Source organism: Mustela erminea, chromosome 7 (genome assembly GCF_009829155.1).
Source record: "Mustela erminea isolate mMusErm1 chromosome 7, mMusErm1.Pri, whole genome shotgun sequence".
NCBI lineage: Eukaryota > Metazoa > Chordata > Mammalia > Carnivora > Mustelidae > Mustela > Mustela erminea.
In genome coordinates, this window is record NC_045620.1 from 47761164 (window position 1) to 47782846 (window position 21683).

At 50.4% G+C, this 21683-nt stretch overlaps 2 protein-coding genes across 2 annotated transcripts; one reads left to right on the forward strand and one right to left on the reverse strand.

Moving 5' to 3' along the window:
- The first annotated feature begins 3447 nt into the window (after nt 1-3447).
- On the forward strand, nt 3448-5762 carry SSTR4 (somatostatin receptor 4). The gene has a single exon (XM_032351569.1). The coding sequence runs from the start codon at nt 3545-3547 to the stop codon at nt 4913-4915; it is 1371 nt and encodes a 456-aa protein (XP_032207460.1). The 5' UTR covers nt 3448-3544; the 3' UTR covers nt 4916-5762.
- Nucleotides 5763-17118: 11356 nt separating this feature from the next.
- THBD (thrombomodulin) lies at nt 17119-21026 on the reverse strand. The gene has a single exon (XM_032351570.1). It carries the CDS (start codon nt 20969-20971, stop codon nt 18995-18997), a length of 1977 nt encoding a protein of 658 aa, XP_032207461.1. The 5' UTR covers nt 20972-21026; the 3' UTR covers nt 17119-18994.
- Between the last annotated feature and the right edge of the window lie 657 nt (nt 21027-21683).

Sequence of the window (21683 nt, forward strand, 5' to 3'; positions counted from 1 at the left end):
CTGCTTGTAACAATGGGCAGGGGACCAATTTGGGCCTGATGTTAGATATTTAATTAACAACCCCAAACTGGCCCCTATATAAACATCCAAAAGCAAAGGACAGGGGAGCTGAAGGACAGCTTACAAATGGAGTTTGCCCCCCTGTCCCCCCACTTTTACTCAGCATGAATGTCTCACTTTGTTTTCTGTCCCAGTGGAGAAATGTGGCTGGTCCCCTTTCAGTGGTACTTAGTCCCTTGGGAGAGCACAGCAATGGGCCCCTGACCACCGTAGCCTCTTCCCACCTGGGTTCTAACAGGGTGCCCCTCTTGAGCTCTGTCTCTGAGCAGAGAGGTCTCTGATTTTCTGGATATTTCTCCTGGCCCCTTCCTTCAGCCAGCCACCCTGGAGGCACAGTGATCTCCACACACTGTGGCCCTCAGGCTTCCTGCCTCTTAATAAGTCCTTTTAGTTGAGTGTTGCCTCAATATGCATTAGAATTACCTGGAGAGCCTTCAGAATATTCAGGAGTGATACCTGCTCCAAGCACCTCACTGAGTTTGACAAAGGGGGTCATCTGCTTAATGTCAGTGTATTTGGGGCAAAACCAGATGTGCCCAGGAACTTTGAACAAGCAAGCACCAGAGACTTAGGATGGAGTATTAATAATAATAAACATATATTGGTGTTTATCACTGCCAGATCCTGTCATAACTGTTTTATGTATGTCAGCTTGTCCAATCTGAACAACAGCCCCTCTGTGATGGGACTAAGATTAATGTCATTTTACAGGGGGAGGAAATGGAGGCACAGAGTTTGAGTAACTTGACCAACGTCACATATCTGGTAAGCAATGAGCTGGGGTACAGATCAAGCCAGTCACGTTACACTATGTTGCCTCCAACAAGTCTGCTGTTCAAAACTGACCTCCTGCCCCCCAGTGTCAGCTCAAACAAAACTCCAAGTAACTCAGCCTCATGACTTTCTTGACTTTGAGAAAGAACCTCCATATCAACCTGAATTTCCCAACCTCCTGTTCTTCTAGTCCATGAGATTTTTTTCATTATGATGATGCTGGGGTGAAGACAGTGATTCTCGGTATCAACTCAACTTTGTTTTCATCATTAGAGCAATTTTTCAAAAGCGAATATACCCTTGCCAATCCCAACCCCAACCTGACGAGGCCTGATGGAATCTGAGGACAAAGTAGGGAAACAGATGGGCAGAAGAATGTCCATCTCAGGACAAGGTAAATGTGACCCTCCTCCCCCCCCAGGTCCATCTCAGAAGGGGTTCAGCACTGTGAGTCCTCATTATCTAAAGAATTCAGTTGCTTGAGTGGTCCATATCTCAAATGCCTCTCTGACCCCTCCCTAAATATACAGTCTGGGACCAGAATGATTCCCTGCTCCTGGCCTTGAACACAGACACATTGTTTTCAATACAGGTTAGATATAAATCACTGTCGGTAGAAACCAATACATCTGACAACAAAAGCTTTAATAATAATTCATGGGGGAGGGTATTGGGGACCTCCACCATGACCTTAACTTTTTGCTCTCTGAAAGCAGCCAACCTATGGAACATGGGACAGTGTGGTGCCAAGTGAGAGAAGACAGACATCCTCTTTAGTCTCACCACCTAAAGAGGGGTAGAAAAATAAGTAACCTGGATAGCCCATACTCACTGAGTGCTGACCATGGCCAAGTACTTCCCCAGTCACTGTAGGTATGCCATTGTGATGGATCCTCATGGTGCTCTACCAAATAGTACCGTAATACCCACTTTCCAGATGTGGAAACTGAGGCACACAGAGACAGAGAATTTGCCCAAGGCTGCATATCTGGAAGGAGGTGAAGCTGGATTTGAACCAGGCAGCCTAGTTTCAAGGCCTACATGCCCTGTGTGTGCCAGGAATGCACTGGAGTGCCTGCTCAGCTTCCTGCTGCAATAGTTGTGGCACAGACATGCAGCTCATGCTTGTGCTGTTGCCAGCGCTCCAAAGGCTCCTTGTGTAGACCTCGCAGACCTACCCTCCCAGGCCATCCTCTGCCAAAGGTCAAGGAGCCTTGCAGACCCCAACTCTGACCTGGACAGCTGACTTATACATATTCCCTAGAGACTACGTCACCCTCTCTTTCCCCTATAAGAGTCTCTCCCTTAGAGACAACGAGGAAAATGGGAGCAGAGGAAAGGACAGACCCGTTTAAGGAGAGTCCATAAAGAGGAGGAGGGCTGCTAAGACAAATCTTTTATTATTTATTTTTATTTTTATTTTTATTTTTATTTTTATTTTTATTTCTTAAGACAAACCTTTTAAAGGAACCATTTGAGTGGCAGAAATTGGGGACAGAGATTAGACTTCGCCACTATGTTGCTTAGGTGCTTATCACCTGTGTTCTGCCCCCCTCCAAAAAAATCCTGGGTGAATAGCAGTCAGCAGCCTCCAAGCCCTATGAAAGGTCACCTCCAGCTGGCCTCAAGCATCTTACCACCTTCTCTTTGGAAACTACTCCAGCCACTGGGCACTGGAACTGGGACCCCAACCCCTGTTCCCCCACACACACACCTCTGGGTGGCCTGCAGCCACTTCCAGATACACCAAAAGGTTTTCAGGACTGTCTTGAAGGGAGTCTCAAGGAGGCCACTACCGGGCTGATCTGGGGTTCCAAAGGGCCAGCATTACTATGAGGATAATCTTCCAAGGCAAATCCCTACTTCACTAATTCTACTGTGCCCCTTGTGGACTAATAGGGACAGGGCTGTGGGACTGTCTGCTGGGTCCTCACACTGGGACTGTCTAGTCCAGGATCATCTAGTCCAGGGGCGTCAATGGGCACTTTCTGGAGTTTGGGAGAGGAGGAAATCCAGCCTGGAACACAAATCTTTCTGCACCGCCCTTCCCCAGGCACATTTCCAAGTCTACATTGGAGATGCCTCCTAAGTTAATACCCGGCTCCGCGTAGGTTTCGGGGCATCTGGCTCTGGGGCGAGCTGTTTCCATCTGTGAGGTCTAGCACAATGGGCACAGGACAAGATAGCTGGCCTTCTTTTATGGCATCTCTGCTTTGGTGCGTGTGCACCTCCGTTCCTGGAGGCCACCCTACCCCCACCCCACCGACATCTTGCTAAAAAGGTCCTGGTATTTGTGGTTGCGTAGAGTGCGGGGAGGGGGCGACCTGGATCTTGTAGACCTAGAACTTACCGGGATGCCTACAGGAGGTTCAGTATCCACCTCAGTGACATGAGTTTAAAAAAGTCGTACAGACCCTGCAGGTGTTCAAGAGGGTCACAGGAGTGGGGGGGGGGGGGGCAGGGTGGACGTCAAGCGCCTGGCAAATGGCTCCGCACCCCCAGGTTAGTCCCCTGCCATCCCCAGAGCCGCGTCACTCAAACGGAGGACTCAGGGACCCTCCCCCCCTCCCCCGCTCCAGCCTCGTGGCTGCAGAGTACAGAGCAGGGGGAGGGAGCGGCAACCGGCTGGAGAAGAGGCCACGGGGCCGGAGGAACGGATCTAAAGTGAAGGAAGACCTGCGGCGGGGCTGGATCCCGGGCGGGGGCCCGGATGGTAGTGCGGCCCGGGAGCGGAGGTGGGCAAACGGGGCGGGGCACGCGGGCGCCGGGACTGGGGCGCGGGATTGGAGGGTGCTGCCGGCAGGCCTGCCGCCGGCTCTTCAGGCGGAGCAGGGAGAGGCGCGCGCCTCTGCGCCGGAGCCCTAGCCCAGTCTGCTCCGCTGCGCTTCGCAGCTCCGGGCGGGCACCCCTGGGCATGAGCGCTTCCCCGACGCTGCCCCCGGGGGGCGAGGAAGATCTCGAGAAGGCCTGGTCCCCAGCGGTCAACACCAGCTGCGCCCCGGCCGGGGAGGAGGAAGCGGCGGCGGGGACGGGGGATGCGGGGGCAGCAGGCATGGTCGCCATCCAGTTCATCTACGCGCTGGTGTGCCTGGTGGGCCTGGTAGGCAACGCCCTGGTCATCTTTGTGATCCTTCGCTACGCCAAGATGAAGACGGCCACTAACATCTACCTGCTTAACCTGGCCATCGCGGATGAGCTATTCATGCTGAGCGTGCCCTTCGTGGCCTCGTCGGCTGCCCTGCGCCACTGGCCCTTCGGGTCTGTGCTGTGCCGCGCCGTGCTCAGTGTGGATGGCCTCAACATGTTCACCAGCGTCTTCTGTCTGACCGTGCTCAGCGTGGACCGCTACATCGCCGTGGTACACCCTCTTCGTGCCGCCACCTACCGGAGGCCAAGCGTGGCCAAGCTGATCAACTTGGGCGTGTGGCTGGCGTCCTTGCTGGTCACCCTACCCATTGCCATCTTCGCAGACACCAGGACGGCTCGGGGCGGCCAGGCGGTGGCTTGCAACCTGCATTGGCCGCACCCGGCTTGGTCAGCGGTCTTTGTGGTCTATACTTTCCTGCTGGGCTTTCTGCTGCCCGTTCTGGCCATCGGCCTGTGCTACCTGCTTATTGTGGGTAAGATGCGGGCGGTGGCACTCCGGGCCGGCTGGCAGCAGCGGAGGCGCTCCGAAAAGAAGATCACGCGGCTGGTACTGATGGTGGTAGCCGTCTTTGTGCTCTGCTGGATGCCTTTCTACGTGGTGCAGCTGCTGAATCTGTTTGTGACCAGCCTTGATGCCACGGTCAACCACGTGTCCCTCATCCTCAGCTACGCTAACAGCTGTGCCAACCCCATCCTCTATGGCTTCCTCTCTGACAACTTCCGCCGTTCTTTCCAACGGGTTCTCTGCCTGCGCTGCTGCCTCCTGGATGCCGCTGGTGGTGCTGAAGAAGAACCCCTGGACTATTATGCCACTGCTCTCAAGAGCAGAGGTGGGGCAGGATGGATATGCCCTCCGCTCCCCTGCCAGCAGGAGCCCTTGCAACCGGAACCCAGCGGCAAACAGGTCCCCCTCACTGGGACCACCACCTTCTGAAGAATGCTTTCACCTCCTCCCCAGCCTGGCCACCTCGAAGGAGTCTGTGCCGTCCTTACAACCCAGCAGACTGCCTGTCCCTGATGGTCACCTAAGAGCTGCCACCTGTTCCCACCACGGGCACCTTTTTCCAGCAGTCTCCATGCTAGCCCCAAGAGCATCAAAGCTCCTTTGCTTTCTCCCATCCCCAGGACTCTGGGTTTCAGGAGGATACCTCCGTGGGGGTAGGACTCTTCTGAGTGCTGATCTATGATGTTAATTATCCTTGGACCTCTGACTATTTTCCCAGGGGTGGGAGGCCGGGGCATGCCAGGGAGGAATAGCCATCTGCCTGTGACATGTGACAGAATCTCTATCTCTGCCCGGGAGAGGACTGTCCAGAGGGTGGAGGCAGCCAGTGCCCTTACTCTCTGCAGATTCTTTGGCTCTGGTGGGGGCATCACATGTTCGATACAAAAAAGGAAGAAGGAAGATGCCTCCAAGCACACTCCCTTTGCTTCCGTTCCTGGGCTCTTCTCTAACTGAAATTTATGCACAAGGGTCTGGGGCAACAGTTTGTCAACCCCATCCCCCCAGTGCTTGCTTGCAGTCAGAAGTGTCCCTCCGGTTGTCTTGGTCTGACAGCAGGATTCCTGAATAGAAAAGGTTTGGAGAATCGTAATGTGGGATTGGTTATGTCACAAATTTTATTAGGTCAGTAATAAAAAAGCAGAAAGGGTAAATCCCATTTGCTCCTATTATGTGATTTTTTTTGCCTCGACCCTTGGCATGGGAGCATGACCTCATTAAATCCGCAGTTTATACCACAGTGGTGAGTAGGAGGGGAGCCAGGGGAGGAGGGAAAGGAGACCAGAGAACGCAGATGGAAATCAGCCCAGATTTTGGATAGAGGAGGCAGCTCTATCACCCACTATTAAAAAAAAAAAAAAAATCACAATTCAGTAAAACATCAACCAGATGTAGATAATAAACATATGTAGGCTGAACACAGTAAGCAACTCTAACTTTTTGCCTGATGGATAAATTAGCTTTTCCCAAAGGAAAAAGTCAGCTTACAATGAGCTTTAATCCTGTTTTCTATGAAGAAATATTGCAATGCTTACGTTGGGCTCTGGAGTGAAAACACGCTATTAAACATTTGTGAACAGCTATGTGAGGGAGACACCATCTGGCTTTAGCACAGCAGAAGACCCTTCTGGGTTTGGCTGATCCCATCCAGATGGAGAGGAACACAGGCAGGGAGGGAGGAAAAGACAGCTGAAGAGAGAGCCCCTTTGCTCTTCAAAGAGCCCCCTGGAGCTCATAGCTTCCTGGCAGGAGGGCTTCTAGAGAAAATACTTGGGATTTGCCAGCCTCACAGACCTCACCTGCCTTGAGCCTTTTCAGGCAGCCAGCAGGCGTCCCCAGATGGGCACAGGGGGCTTCTAGGAGGCTAAAGAATACTGAGGTATGGCCGGGAGGGCAGGGTAAGGCCTAGGAGGATGTTCTGCTTCCACCCCGGGCAGCAAGGAAGAAGTAGAACAAAGCCAAGATCAGAGTTTTACTTGATATGAGCAGAAGCATGGTGTCTAGGAAACAGGCAAGAGAGCTGACTTCTGGTCCTAGATATAAATATTGTGTGAGGCAGGCAAATAGCTGAAGCCCAGGGTCCTCAGAGTTCCGCCGATAAAATCAAGAGGTCTTCCCGGTACAAGCACACTGTAACAGAGGTCTAACTGTATGTTCTTTTCCTTGTGGCTATAGATTCCAGCTTCTTCCCTACTGAATGAAAACCAAAAACAGCCTGAGCTATCTTTGGGCCTATAACCATTGGATCCTTGTTCCTCTCGCTGGCCAGCTAGAAGCATGGTGTGTAGGCGATAATCAGTGTGGATCCAAGTGTGTCTCGTAGGCCTGGGTGGGTTGAGGTAGAGATGCCGTTCTTTCGGGTCTGCGCCTTGGGGTATTGTACATCTGTCTGGCAGAGAAAATGTGTAGCCAATCTGTACTATGTCCTGGAGACATGGCTGTGGGTTGGAAGCTCCCAGCTAAGGCACAGAACCCCTTGAACTCACAAACATGCATGCGCCCCATGTGCACACACACATGCACGTAAACACTGGACAAGGTCCAGCCCAAACCTGCTGTACCCACTAGAGTTTCTTTGGGCACCTGGAGTAAGTCAGTGCTGGTATCCACCAGCCTTGTGTAACTGTAATTTCCTGGCAGTCTTTGAAACCGAAGTATTTCTTTGTTCCCCAGTGTCCGGCAGCATTCAGCAGGGTGCTCACTCGGAAAATCTGGTTGACCCCCAGGCTGAGAGCAATGCGGCAATGGGTTCGTGGCCCTGGCAATGATCTAAAATGAGCATAAGCTCCTGGACTTTTGCCAGCCCCCCACCCCACCCCCCGCAGTTGTGTGGGGCTGGGGTCCTTCTCTTCAGTCTCCAAGATTTACACCAGGCAGACTCTCTGCTGAGGAAGATAGGGCACTGACCAAGCGTCTTGGCAACACTCCTGCTGGGCTGAGTATTGGAAATGCAACGTTTTAAACTAGTTGGCGATGGTTGAGGCACAGACAGCTTTAGGCAATAAAAGAAAAAGTCCCCTAGAGACAGGGGCCCTCCAGCAGGACCAGAGACTAGTGTTGAAATTTCTCTGAGCCTCAGTTTCTCACGTGAAATGTGCACAAAAGCAGGGTGTGGGTTTGGAGTTCTCATCAGCTGTAAACCGCCTTCTCAAAAGTGCTGGAGAGGCGCGCTGACTGAGGCGGTGGGAGGGTGAACGACAGCATTCTTTTATGCTGAGTACTCTTTCTATCCCTTGTTAAAAATGAGCGTGAACACCAACCCCTGATTTGGGAGTCATAAATCGGGGCCTGGAGGGGGTGGGGCTAGCGGGGGAGCGGGGGGGGGCCCTCGGGGAGAGCGTGCTGCTGACCAGGGTCTTCCTCGGCTGCAGAGCCTTCCCGCTTCTTGGGGGGTAACACCTCGTCACTGGCAGCAGCATCTGTCCTGGGAACAGTTATAACCCATTAACAGTGCTGTCGACCTTAGTTAGCATCAACCCTGAGACCTTTGGAACAGCTGGTTGCCTGAAACCCTCCCAGCTCCTGAGCAGCAAGATTACAGTGAAATGAAGTTAGGGACAGAGGCAGCTGGTGTCCTGAGACCCCTCACACATGTCACATACCTGGGGGGGGGGGCGGTCAGCAACGTAGGCACCCTTTGACCTGAGTCCTGCTCTGTTGACTATAACAGCTTTTGGCTTCAAAATGAATGAAAACGTTATTCACCTGGGTAGAAACAGCTTTTTTTTTTTTTTTTTTTTTTTAATTTCTTTTCAGTGTTCCAGAATTCCTTGTTTATGCACCACACCCAGTGCCTCATGCAATACATGCCCTCCTTAACACCCACCACCAGGCTCACCCAACCCCCCCAACCCCCTCCCCTCCAAAACCCTCAATTTGTTTCTCAGGTTCATCTCTCCTCCAATTTCCCTCAACTCACTTCTCTCCATCTCCCCATGTCCTCCATGTCATTCCTTATGCTCCAAAATAAGCAAAACCATATGATAACTGACTCTTCTGTTTAACTTATTTCACTCAGTATAATCTCCTCCAGTCCCGTCCATGTTGCTACAAAAGTTGGGTATTCATCCTTTCTGATGGAGGCATAATACTCCATAGTATATAAGGACCACATCTTCTTTATCTATTTGTCCATTGAAGGGCATCTTGGTTCTTTCCACATTTTGGTGACTGTGGCCATTGCTGCTATTAATATTAGAAACAGCCTTTAGATACCCCCTTCAGTCAGTGAACTTGCCTTGCCTTCTGAAGTTGTCTTTAACTTGCTGTTCAGTAACAAGCCAGGTGTTTATTTTTACCAGATGGTCAGAAGATGGTGTTTGAACTTGACTGGTGATCATTCATCAGAATTCTTGCCCAATTTGTCGGCACTATGTCACGGAGCAAAGATGCATACTATTTTCATTTTAATCTTTAAATCCTTGGCTTCACTTTCATTAAAAACATCATACTAGCACTGCTTAGGTGCCAAAGGCTGATATCAAAGAAGAAAAAAGCCCCCAATGTTCAGCCGTGCTCCTCAGAAACTGAACATGGCAGCCTGAGCAGTAACTGGGCCAAGCCCTGTAATTTGGGTTTTTGAAGATTTTTTTCAGGCAGGCTGCTGGTGATAAAACATCCCCGTCTCTCACGACCCCTTACCTGGAGTAGGTGACAGAAAAGCCTCAGATTCCTTAAGCACAAATGTCAGAATCCTAAGGCTCTGTCCTGGGTTACATACCATCCATCAGCAACGCACCTCAAAGCTCTGCTCTGGGGAGCTGTGTGCAGGTGAGGGTGCGTGCACACAGAACAGTGAGTGCTGCTTCTGGCAGCTTTGAGGCACCATGGGGACCCTCCAACAGACTGCCCCTCTGTCCTTATGAGACTTGGAAGTTAGGTGGCCAAAGATGAGCATTAATCAGAGAACCTCAGAAATGAGAGTAGAATTTTAAGCCGAAATTAGAGCAACCCAGGAATGGACTCTGGTTTCTATAAGATGATGTACTAAAAGAACCTGACATGGTTATTAGGGCAGGTTTCCCTAGGAAGTTTGCTGGAGATGACCTCCTTAAAGGACGAGTAAGATCCAACCAGAAGAAGAGGGTAGGGTAGAAAGTACAAAGGGCTCAAGGCAGTGGTGAGAGCATATGCAGAGGACCTATTGTGGTAGGCACTGAAGATCCACAAGGGATCAGAGGACCTATTGTGGTAGGCACTGAAGATCCACAAGGGATGAGGACAAGGGATAGATGATATCCAGTCAGCAAGAGGCATTGGGAGACAGACCAACAGTGCCTCATAAGTCCCTTTAAGGATTTGGGACCCTGGGCTTAGTGTCTAACCAGGAAGGGTGCCTCTGAAAATGGGGAAGAACTTAAAAAAAAATCCAAGATCATTAATTGTGTCACTTAGAATGGAAGTACTGACTTGGTTGAAATAAAAACTACAGCTTTCTATTGAGGAAAGACACCACGGGCACCCGCTGATGCCACATGGGGGTGCAGTGCCTGGGTCTATTTGGGTTGCCCGAGGTCAACACTGGCACAGTGCGAATGTGTGGCGGTCTGGGGAGGACAGACTTGCGGACACACGGACCAGGGACAGAGCATCAACTTATCAGCCCAGTGTAACTGCAGGAAAGCTCCATGGCCCCTGGAGAAAGGCCAGAACAAGACTGTACGGGGGCCTGGCCTAGAGGAAGGTTCAGTATTTGAATGGTGACCAGCTGGCAGAGAACTAGACAACAAGATCTATACAGAGAATTGGAATTTTTTTTTTTTTAATTTAGGATTTCTTTAGCCACTCTTGAGGAGGCTGTGATTTCTTTTTAATCTATTTTTACTGAAGTTTAATTTACATCTGACAACAATCACTCCTTCTAGGTGCTCAGCTCTACAGATTCTGACAAATGTGCACTAACGATCGTTGTTCAACTGCCACCCCAGTCAAAGTGGGGACGGTTTTTGTCACCATGCACTTCCCTTTTGGTAGCAGTGATCCATGCCCTGAGGGGGAAGGCTGCCAATAGCACGGGCAGATAAGAGGGGACCAAACTGGGGGCAGTATGCTCCCTAAATTGAGGGAAACCACCCACCCATACCGTTTCCTGAGCTCCTTTACCCAGACAGGGATCTCTCAGCCCATTTACTGAGGAAACGCTGTCCTTTCAACATACCAGATATGAAAAGAACCTTTGGGGTCCAGAAATCCGTCACCCACAAACCAGGAGCTTGAGTACCTCCCTGGGCAAAGTCCCAACTTCTCAATGACCTCATAGTCTTTTACTCTGAACTTTGGAGAGAAAGCATGGCTTCCCCTCCAAGCCAAGGGTTCAGACTCCCTCCAAAGCTTTGCAGAGTGGATACACTTCAAGTGTATGGTGGACACATCATTTCCATTTATCCCAGGCCTGCAAGCACCTTGCTGCTGGATAGCCCCGTGTTCCCTGTCCTGAGCTCTGGACATTCAGATAGAAGCCAGCACTTGCTTGGTGACTTTCCCTTCTCATCATGTTACTGTTGGATTTCTAAAGTCCCCCTTTGAGAGAAGGGTGAAATGTTTGATGAAAGACAGGAATCACATTCTGGCAAAGAATTGCTCAAAGTGGCACTTTTGGTTTTAATCACCATTTCAAGACAAATTTAACAATGGATGCCCCCAGAACAGGGGTGATGGTGTGCAAGGCTCAAGATCCCCAGAGTCTGTGGGACACTTTAATTCTCTAGGAATTAAAAGAAGTTGAAGCAAGAGGCAGAAGGAAGAAGGGAGGATTCAGGATGCTGTGGCAAACCACCTCTTCCCGGCTGGGTGGCTGAAGGAAGGTCTGCCTGGGAGTCAAACAACCCACGAGTAAGCAGTTGGGCCCAGTCTCAGTGTGAAGCCATCAGAAAGATTTCAGAAAGATAATAAAGAGAAGTTGTCTCATGTTCCATATGTAGGAGAGAAGAAGGTTCATCTTAGGATAATACCAGTCATGATATGTCCCATTAAAAAAAAAAAAAAAAAAAGATTTATTTCAGGCAGAAAATCAGAAAAATGCCTGGCGTGTGGCCCCAGGGGGCATGATATCATCACGGACCCCAGTTTAGAATCTTGGTGTTTTTCACTGGATCCTGAAACCCTTCTGTGACTTGCTCCCCTGTCTCTAGTGGGTGTGACTTTGAACTAATGCATCCCCAGTGTTCTTCTTTCCTTTGTAATCACACTTTCAAAACAAGCTGAGAAGGATTTTGATTCTGTTACAATCTGATGTTAAAAAAATATTTCATTTCTCTTGTGAGAGGAAATCAGTTGTTTGCCTACATCTGAACCTGCTGACCAAAAGAAAAAAAAAAAAAAATGAGAGAAGGACTCTCTCAAAACAAAAAGAGATAGTGTTGGACCCCAGGGCACATGTTCTGAAAACGAAAGGAAGAGCCGGGCGTTGCCTGTATTATTTTATGAAGAAACGCCTGAAAAGGTCAGGGATGTGTTTTCACATGAACTTGGATACCCCCCACAGAGTCTTGACCATGATGAAAATGTGTTTATGTATGTGCTTTGTAACCTCAGTTTTCCCTAAAGACATGAAATAATAATTCGCCCTCATTTAACACGAGACCAACAGACCCCTCCCAGATTAGAACTTGGGGATCTCCTGTTACCTAGCCCTGTCCACAACCAGAATGGTAGACAGAAGCACCTCAGAAAGTGTGAATAGGCAGCACCATCATTTCTCTTTGCACACTCCTTCCTTTCTTCTTTATTTTTTTAAAAAAGATTTTATTTGTTTATTACAGAGAGGGATGGTGAGAGAGGGAACACAAGCATAGGAGAGCTAGAGAGGGAGAAGCAGGCTCCCTGCTGAGCAGGAAGCCTGATGTGGGGCTCCATCCCAGGCCCCTGGGATCATGACCTGAGCCGAACGAAGGCAGACACTTACTGACTGAGCTCCCAGGCTCCCCTGCTTGCACCTTATTGCACCCTCAAGCTCCACCCCCGAAACTGTGGCATGGGATTTGTCGTCTTGCTTTTTTGTTCTTTCCACACTCCTGGTGGGCTGCTAGGAATTTTGGCAGCATGAGTCCAGAGCACGGGGCCAATAAGCAAGGTGCTAGGAGACACAGGAGTCAGATTTCACTGAAACCTCTTTGCTGGAGGTTGAGAGAGTCAGGCAGTCTGGTCAAAGCTTAGAAAAGTTCATCTTTGTGATTCAAACATGAAAACATACGGTCCTCGGTGTGGGGAGACTCTGAAGGGGCGGCGAGGGGGGGGGCGTTGGCAGGCTTCAGGGAGGAAAGAATCCTCATCTGGTGTGTGCTCACAACTCCAATGACCGTGAAGGGGAGTGGCCTGAGTGACCCTTCTGGTGTGACAAAAATGTCCTATATGTTGATGATGGTGCTAGTTCCAGGAATGTGTGTACTCTTCAGGACTTACAGATCTGGTCACCAAAAGGGGAGAATTTTAATGTGTGTCAATTATATTGGGAATTTTTTCCTTAAAAAAAAAAAAAAAAGAGTCAAAGTAAAATGCACTATCCACCACCTGGGCCTGCTCTTCCTGGCACTCATGGTCCTAATGGCCAGAACTTTCCAGGCTCACAGATTTTATTCTTTTGGCCCCTAATCAGTGATCAAACACCACTTAGATCCTTAGGAGCTTAGGTCTCCTTTCTCCCCACAAAGAAAGAGGAAGATGAGCAAATGTGCATATATTTTTCTGATGAATATTTCCCCAAGTCCCCACCCTTTAAGAAACGGTGCTGCCTTTCCTGAGACACAGGTGGCAGCTGACCCTGTTTTGGGGAGGTGCGCCCATGTGTGGCAGGACCAGGAAGCTCAGTCATAGCAGAGTTTGTGACTCCCGTGGGGGCATTTAGGTGTCCACCCCCACCAACCCCCTTGCACTTCCCCAGTGAGGCAGATGGTTGACAAAGCTTAGAGATTTGCCCAAAGTCACCCGTCAAGAGTGTGGGCAGCTGGGGCCGCTAATCGTTTTCAACTGATGATTCCTTTCTCTTCTGCCAGTTCCTCTTTGGTGTTGCTACACTTGAGGTTCCCTTGGGGCAGTTAGGGTGAGGGTGTGGGTAGTGCTGCCTTTCCCACGGCCCCACGGGCTGCCTGGGATGGAGCCAATTTTTTCTTTCTCTTTTGGGTCCTGAGAAAGCAAGCAGGGTACTTTGGGGTTTATTCTCTCCTTCTCTGTGGCCTACCCAGGAGCACACTGGAGGGGATCTCTACAGCCCTATGCTTTGATGGGTTTATGAGCAGAGAGAAGAGAACTTGGTGGCAGGATTTTACGGCTCCCCTGGAGCTGTTTCTCACCCAGTTCAAACACCTCCCTCCTTAAGGATCCCCCAGATCCCACCAGAATTCTCCCTCAAGGGTGGACAGCATCTCTTCCAAGTGACTGCACCTTGCCTGCAAAGAATACTTCCTACTTCCCATACACCTCGGATTTGTTCTCAAGACAACTGAGATCACAACTTAATCATTTGTTTTTATCCACGGATGCATCCATTTACTTATGACACATTTGCTAGAATTTTGGGGGCACCTGTTGTGTGCCCAAACCTGTGCTAACTCACCTCATCTAATGCTCATGGAAACCCTGTGGGGTGGCACTTGCCAGCACCCTACTTTATAGCCTTACAGGGGCTGCATGGAACTCATGGTTATGTGACCACCCAGTGTCAGGCTGGGATTCAAATCCAGGTGTATATGACACCCAAACCCCTTGTTAGTCCTGCTGGATGCTTACAAGGGAAACCATCCAAGTGTCTGCCCATGGAGACATGTGAATAAGCCTAGAAGTGGCTGTTACCTTCTCAAGCAATTTTGGTACAGAAATTGAATACCAGTGTGCTCTTGTTAAAACTCTTTGACTGGGCGCCTGGGTGGCTCAGTGGGTTAAGCCGCTGCCTTCGGCTCAGGTCATGATCTCAGGGTCCTGGGATCGAGTCCTGCATCGGGTTCTCTGCTCTGCGGGGAGCCTGCTTCCTCCTCTCTCTCTCTCTCTGCCTGCCTCTCTGCCTACTTGTGATCTCTCTGTGTCAAATGAATAAATAAAATCTTTAAAAAAAAAAAAAACTCTTTGACTGACACGCTTGCTTCTGTGATAGAATTCACCCTTGATAAGCTAACCTGGAGTCTCCTCTCCCATCGACTCTTACCTCTCCATGCTACCTCTCCAGCTCCATCTTGGACACCTTCCCCTTGTTCACTATGCTTCATGCCCTCTGCCAAGACTCTTCCCTGCACAGGGCCTTTGCACATGCTGTTCCTTTACCCAGACTGCTTTCTTCTTCACTCTGCATTTGACTAACCCTTGTCCCTCCTTATCTAGCGTTAAGGGTCAGCTCATCAAAGACACTTTCTTTATTCCTGCAACCTAAATTCCACTGACCTATTGTGCTGAGCTTCTCCTCAGCACAATAGTAGGACAGTAGGTAGCAGTAGGAGCTGTGTCTAAATGCAATACAGTTTGGGGGCATTTATTTGTTTTATATTTGTCTCCCCCACCAGAGTGTAAGCTTCTCAAGGTAGAGGATTGCTACCATGCCTATCACTAAACCAGGCACAGAGTACATGCTCAATAAATATTTGCCAAACTAGTCCAACAAAAGGAGCTAGATCTGAGGAGGGGACAGATGCCATTTAGCTCACAAAATCAAGTTCTGACTTATCCACAAGTATGAGCTTGACCTTCTTCCCCAGGCTCTGCAAGCTGTGGATTGTCGTCAGCAAACACGTACCATGTACCGAGATTTGGAATTCTCCCTCAGACCTGGATATCCCATAATGTGAACAGAAAAGGAGACCATACAAATTGACCCACAGCCCCTGTTTCATAAGGTTTACTCTGATTCTAAATTCTGGGCCACTGTTCCTATAGCCGACTGATTTGTTTATGTGATCCTGGCATCTTTCTCAGAGTGGGGCTGCGGTTTCCCAGTTGTTTTGAGAATCCCAAGTTTAGAGGACGCCTATAAGCAGGGATGTTTAACTTCCCACAAGACAGGGAATGAGGAGGGTGTGGAGGGACTGGGCTCCCCCAGCCACACCCAACCAGTGCCCTGGGGTCCACGATGACCCAGTAAGGGTTTTCAACTCTGAATCTTAATAGTGTGTTTTGGGGGCGCCTGGGTGGCTCAGTGGGTTGGGCCTCTGCCTTCGGCTCAGGTCATGATCTCAGGGTCCTGGGATCGAGTCCCGCATCGGGCTCTCTGCTGGGCAGGGAGCCTGCTTCCTCCTCCTCTCTCTCTCTCTGCCTACTTGTGATCTCTGTCTGTCAAATAAATAAATAAAATCTTTAAAAAAGAAAAAAAAAAGTGTGTTTTGGTCTTCCTATATCCCTTAAGAAAATTCCCCTCCTTTGGATTTTAGAGAAACCCTAAAGCAATGAGCCCTAGTTAGTCATTCGTAAGCTGCTTGGAAGCAGATACTTTTGAAAAATGAAGTCCAGGGCGCCTGGGTGGCTTAGTCATTAAGTGTCTGCCTTCTGCTTAAGTCCTGATCCTGGGGTCCTGGGATCAAGTCCCTGCTCAGCAGGAAGCCTGCTTCACCCTCTCCCATTCCCCCTGCTTGTGTTCCCTCTTTCGCTGTCTCTCTCTTTCTCTCTCTGTGTCAAATAAATAAATAAAATATTTTTTAAAAAAGAAAAGAAAAGAAAAATGAAGTCCAGTAGTAAGGACAAATCTATAAGCTACCGCTCTCTCCTCTAGACCCCCAGCACCATTCATGTGTGCCTGCTTTGCTGACACATATCAACTTTTTCCTTCACATGTACCTACTACTGACTTTGGTTTTCTGCGTCTGCCAGACTCCTAAAGGCAACATTGCTCAACTTAGGATCCTGTGAGACCCTATGTGCTATGCATAGTGGCCACACCCCCACACACCTCAAAGCTGTCAGCTTCATCCAGGATGGATACAGAATCTCCAGCAGCATCTTTGCAACAGTAAGCAGAGTTAAGAGAAATTCAGCATTATCCAGATGTATAATAAATGTTTGAATATTTGATCAAACTCAGTTGTCTTCCAACTTCTGCTTTATGAAAATTTTCAGAGCACTGTATATAAAATTCAGGCAGTGCCACACTCCAAGGAAAAGGGCCCCAGGAAATATGTGTCTTACAAAACACAGTATTTCTAATCTCCAACAGAAAAAAGAATGATTTAATACTGCATGAGACCTTGGTATGTGGAAATGATTCTTTGAATTCGAGCCACAGACTGAGACCCCTCGTGACTGTTGTATTTGGATATCTCAGAGGGCAGATAATGCCAGACCATTCACAGGAAGGACACACAGCTGGGATTCTAGAAATGCCCCTAAGAACTGTTTCTTTAACTCACCCCAACAAATAATCCTATAATGTGTTTCAAAATACATAGACACAAGTCTTATGTATGAAGTTGTTATGGTTACTGAAGGAAACATAAATATTTGTGCACACAGACATAACATGAAGTCCTTCTACAGTGAAAACAATCTTCTCTGGAAAGATCTCTGAAAGTCAGAGATGGTGCCATGAGCAGATGGAGTTAGTGACGGGGTGTGGAGCTGCCTTTCCAGGTGCCTCCTAGCATTTCATTTTTTTGTGAGCCCTGTTTAATGACATAAAATGAGGGGGTTGGGGAAGGGTAGGTGAACAGACACAAAACTCAAGATCACTTTGTTATTTGTTTATTTCCTACATGTGATGTCATAAGCAAGAGTTTTGCCTGTGTTCTAGTTTATCTCCAATAAATAAATAACTATGTACAAATGTGCTGAGTTTACAAAATAGAGGAAAACCTTTGTTTTACAAAAGATACACTTGTATGATACATTTTTCCCATACAGTGAAACACAATTCATTCCTAGCTTAGTTGAACCAACAACCCTGTGTAGCAATGTCTAAAGGTGTGTACCTAGTCTTTTCTATCAGAAAGCAAATCTATTAATTGAAAATTCCTCAGTTTCTTGAGAATATAGGCCTGGACTTGGCCTGCTGCTTATTACTGATCTATATTTAATGTATTCCAGAAATTTGGAAGCTGTCTGAAACAGTTCTTCTCAAGCTATATTGGGCAGACCCCTGCAGATCTTGTTAAAATATGAATTCTTGTGCAGCTGGAGCCTCTGCATTTCTAGCCAGCCACCAGGAGCAGCTCTCCCTTCTTGTCCAGGGATCGTGTTCTAAGTGGCCAGGGTTAGAAGGCCCCTTTAAAGTGGGAGAAATTCCCGAGGAGGGCCTGATCAAGGTGAGGCCCTAATTGGACAACCTCCAGGCTTCATCCCCCAATTCCCACCCTCCCCCCCAAACCCAGCAGAACTGGTTTTGTTTTGGAGCTCACATTACAAAAAGAGTAAGATTCAAAATGGTAACGCATGAATTGTGCAGCTTAGAACTTTCTTAAACTCTCTTGTGGGAAGAAATTCATTTCCCTCTTAATCTAGAGCAATAATGAGAACATTTTCAATGTTGTCAAAAATAACCAGTAATAACAACAACAACAGTTATAATAATGAGAAAAAGAAACCAGCATAAGAAGCTTAACAACAATATAGATCTTTCAGTTCAAACGAAAATGACAATAAAACCCAGGCTCATTGTTTAAAAAATAAAAATACAAAAAACTCCTTGGGTTGAATTTCTGCGACAGTCCGGCAACATTAGTTCAATGAATGCCCTCACATCTTAACTTTTGTTAAAATGATATTACTCTGGAAGCCTGAAATTTCAGGATAAATTAGCAAGCCTGGTTCAAGAGCAAATAAATTCCAACCAACCTTGACTGTAGTGTTTTTGATTCTACTTCATACATACATTTTGCCAAGGTAGACATGGAAAGACAGAAGGAGGGTGACCAGGTAGGGAGACTCTGGGTAGGTTGGCTGAATTCCAGGGAGGGGAAAATTGGGTGGAATAACAAAGGGAACAGGGGCTTGGCTTCAGCAATGTGAGAGCGCTGGGAACCACCAAGATGGTTTAACTCCCACCTGAAGAGTAGAAATATATAAATATACAGATAGGGAAGGGGAAGTGAAGAAGGGAGGGAAGAAAGGAGGGATACAAAGCGGGTACTGAACATATACGGGTGGGGGGGAAGGAAACACAAAGGAAAAAAAAATCATCCTAAATACTTAAAAAAAAATAAATATCTTGGTCATTATCCACACCTTGATTACACTCACTAGTCCACAGGATTGCAAGTCTGACCCAAAGACCACGGGATTGCAAGCCAGCCAAGGAGGCTCCCCCATCCTGTGCCCCTTGGTGAGGTCTTGGGACACTCTGTAGTCTGCATCTTCGCTATAAATTGCCATCTCTGCCTAGCCGTGTGATGATGTCATGGAAGTGGCTGGGGCCTATACTCCTTCCAACCCCCGCTCCCCAGCCAAGTGTGGAATCAGCAAAAGAAGGGGGGCAGAATCTTCTCCAGTTCTGATGCCAGCTAAAGTGCTTTGGATTAGGTGCCCAGGGAGTAAGGCTGGGGGAGGGGGAGAGACACAGGAGGGAGGGAAGGCCCACCCCACAGCAGAGGACAGGAAAGAGGCCTCTCAGAGTTTCTGAGGCATCTGCTCAGTTCGCACATGCTGGAGCACCACCTCTTTGGCCGGGGAACCACACTTATACTCCAGCTCCGCCCTCGTGGTGCCTTGCTTCTTGCGCAGGTGGCACAAGAGCGCCAAAAGCGCCACCACCAGAGACAGGCTGGCGATGGAGATGCCGATGAGCACTCCAGAATGCAAGGGCCCTATAGGTGAGGGGCTCAAGGTGGCGCCGGGAGTCGGGCTGACCGGGGGCTCCCCAGAACCGCCGTCACCATCACCATCAGTGTTCACCTCGGTGGGGTCACAGTCAGGCCCACAGATGCACTCGTAGGTGCCTGGGAGGTTGCGGCAGGTCCCGGGGCAGTCTCCATTTTCGCACTCATCGATGTCTGTGCACATGAAGCCGTCGTCCAGGATGTAGCCTTCAGGGCACTGGCAGGAAGTTGGGCTGTAGGGATCGCAGTCTGCTGGGCATGCAGTCTGGTTACAGAACATTAGGCATCTCTGTGGGTCGTGAGGGCTGGGTGCGAAGCCCTCAGCGCAGATGCAGCGATAGTCTGTCTGGCCCACAGGCTGGCACTGGTACTCGCACTTGCTCCCTAAGCACGGGTCCACTGACTCCACGCAGTCGTTGTTCACCAGCTCAAAGCCAGGGTTGCAGTGGCATTCGAAGGCGCCCCGCGTATTAACACATCGCTGCGGGCACGGACTGGGCACCTGGATACAGTCGTCCACGTCCTCGCACCCGTGTTGGTCAGCAGCCAGCTGGTAGCCGGTCTCGCACATGCACGAGTAAGAGCCGGGCACGTAGCTGTTGGTAATGCAATAGTGCTCGCAGAGTTTGTGGCAAGGGTGATCCGCTTGTGCGGCGCAGGAGCGCCCGTCAGCCTCTAGGTAGGCGTCAGCCGGGCAGAAGCACTGAGACGTCTCAGCGCTCCTGTTGCAAGTGTCCTGGCAGCCGCCGTTCTCGACGCTGCAGTCCCAGGCGCCCTGGTCATCCCGGCCCCAGCGCGCCTCGGCCTCTCCTGGCGGCGCCGCGCACTTCAGCTCCACTCCGAAGGGCGCTATAGAGGCAGAGCTACCCGCGGGTAGCGCCTGGAAGTCCGCGCCAGTGGCCCCGAACGGGGTGGTATAGGTGATCGTTACACCGGCGGCCGCCACGGCTCCAGAGTCCACGAGCAGGGGCTTGCAGGAGGCTGCAAAGTGGAACTCGCAGAGGAAACCATCAGCTTCTGCAGTGCACTGCTGCTCCTCCCAGGCTGGCTCGCGGGGTGCTAGGGCCCCAGCTTCCGAGACTGCGACGCACAGGGGGCCGCAGAGAGGCGCTGGGTCAACGTGCGACCGCGCCCACCTGCTGTAGCTGGTGCGGTTGTCGCCGGTAACCCACTGGAAGCCGCGCAAGGGCCCGAGTTGCCCTGGGTCGCTGCAACCGGGCGGGAGCTGCAGGCCGATCCAGAGGCGCGGGCTGTCGCCGCTGTCGCCGCTCAGTAGCAAGGAGATGACATCAGCCGCCACTGAGGAGCGCACAGTCATCAGGTGGCCCCCCAACCCTTCGCAGGCCTGGCTGGCGGCGAAGAAGGTCGCGGGGCCCCGGAAAAGCTCGAAGCAGTCGTGCTCGACGCACTGGCTGCCGCGTGGCTGAGGCTCTGGGGACGTGGGGAGCCCCAGACCGGCGGGGGCCAGCACGCCGAGGAGCAGGACCCGGAGCATGCTGTCCCAGCACGCCGACGGCAGGCGCGGGGGAGAGCGCAAACGCCGCGACAGGGCCAGAGCTCCGAGGGAACTGAGAAGCGCAGGGCGCCGCCGGCGACAGCCGCTTGCGTTGGTCCCAGCCCAGACGTGTCCAGCCGCGGCGCGCAGCGCTGGCGAAGCAGCCTCTGACATGCCGGCCGGCCGGGGCGGGGGTTTATAAGTGCGCGGCCCTCCCTCCTGGACGTTCGGGAAAAGGAAGGAAGTGCCTGGTGGGAAGGGCTGATGCTGCATTCTCGGATTACTGGGTTCTCCGGACGCCTTGTGCCCGCCCTCGCGCCTGGGATCACCTCGCCGGGATGAGTAAACCCGGCCCGGGCGCTGGGAGGTCCCCCGGCGGGACCGCCAGGCGCAGGCGCCGCGGGAAGACAGTACCTCTGTCAGCAAGACGATGTCCTCCCCCGCCACTAGGGCCCTCAGGCTCGTGGTCGTAAAGGGGGCTTAATACGCAGCCCCTCTTAATCTCTCGGTCCTCTTTCTTTTTCTTATAAAAGAATGTTACCACCGATTTCAAGGGAAGTCTGGATTGCGGAACTCTGTCGAGACCAGAGAGGAGGGCTTTGAATGAGCTACGCGGAGGTCGTGCCCACTACCGGCCCGGATCTAGGGGGAGGTGCCCGACAAGAGGAAAATTTGGGGAGGGGGTGCCAAGGGCGTGGGCTTCCCCCAAAGAAGCAGTGTTGGTGAAAGAACTGGACCCCGCCCCGAGCCCTGGCGCCTAAAGCAGGAGACGCGGTGCGCTCGGCCCCAGAGGACAGAGGGTGTGGCCGGCGCGATGATGGGGGAAGGGGGGGAAGAACTGGCCTAACACTGGCGAGCTCCGCGCACAACCAGGGACCCACGGGTCCCTGAGCATGAGGCGAATTCTTTTTTTTTAAAGAATTCTTTTTTTAAAAAGAACTTTAAAAAAATTTTTTTTTATTTTTTAATAAACATATAATATAAT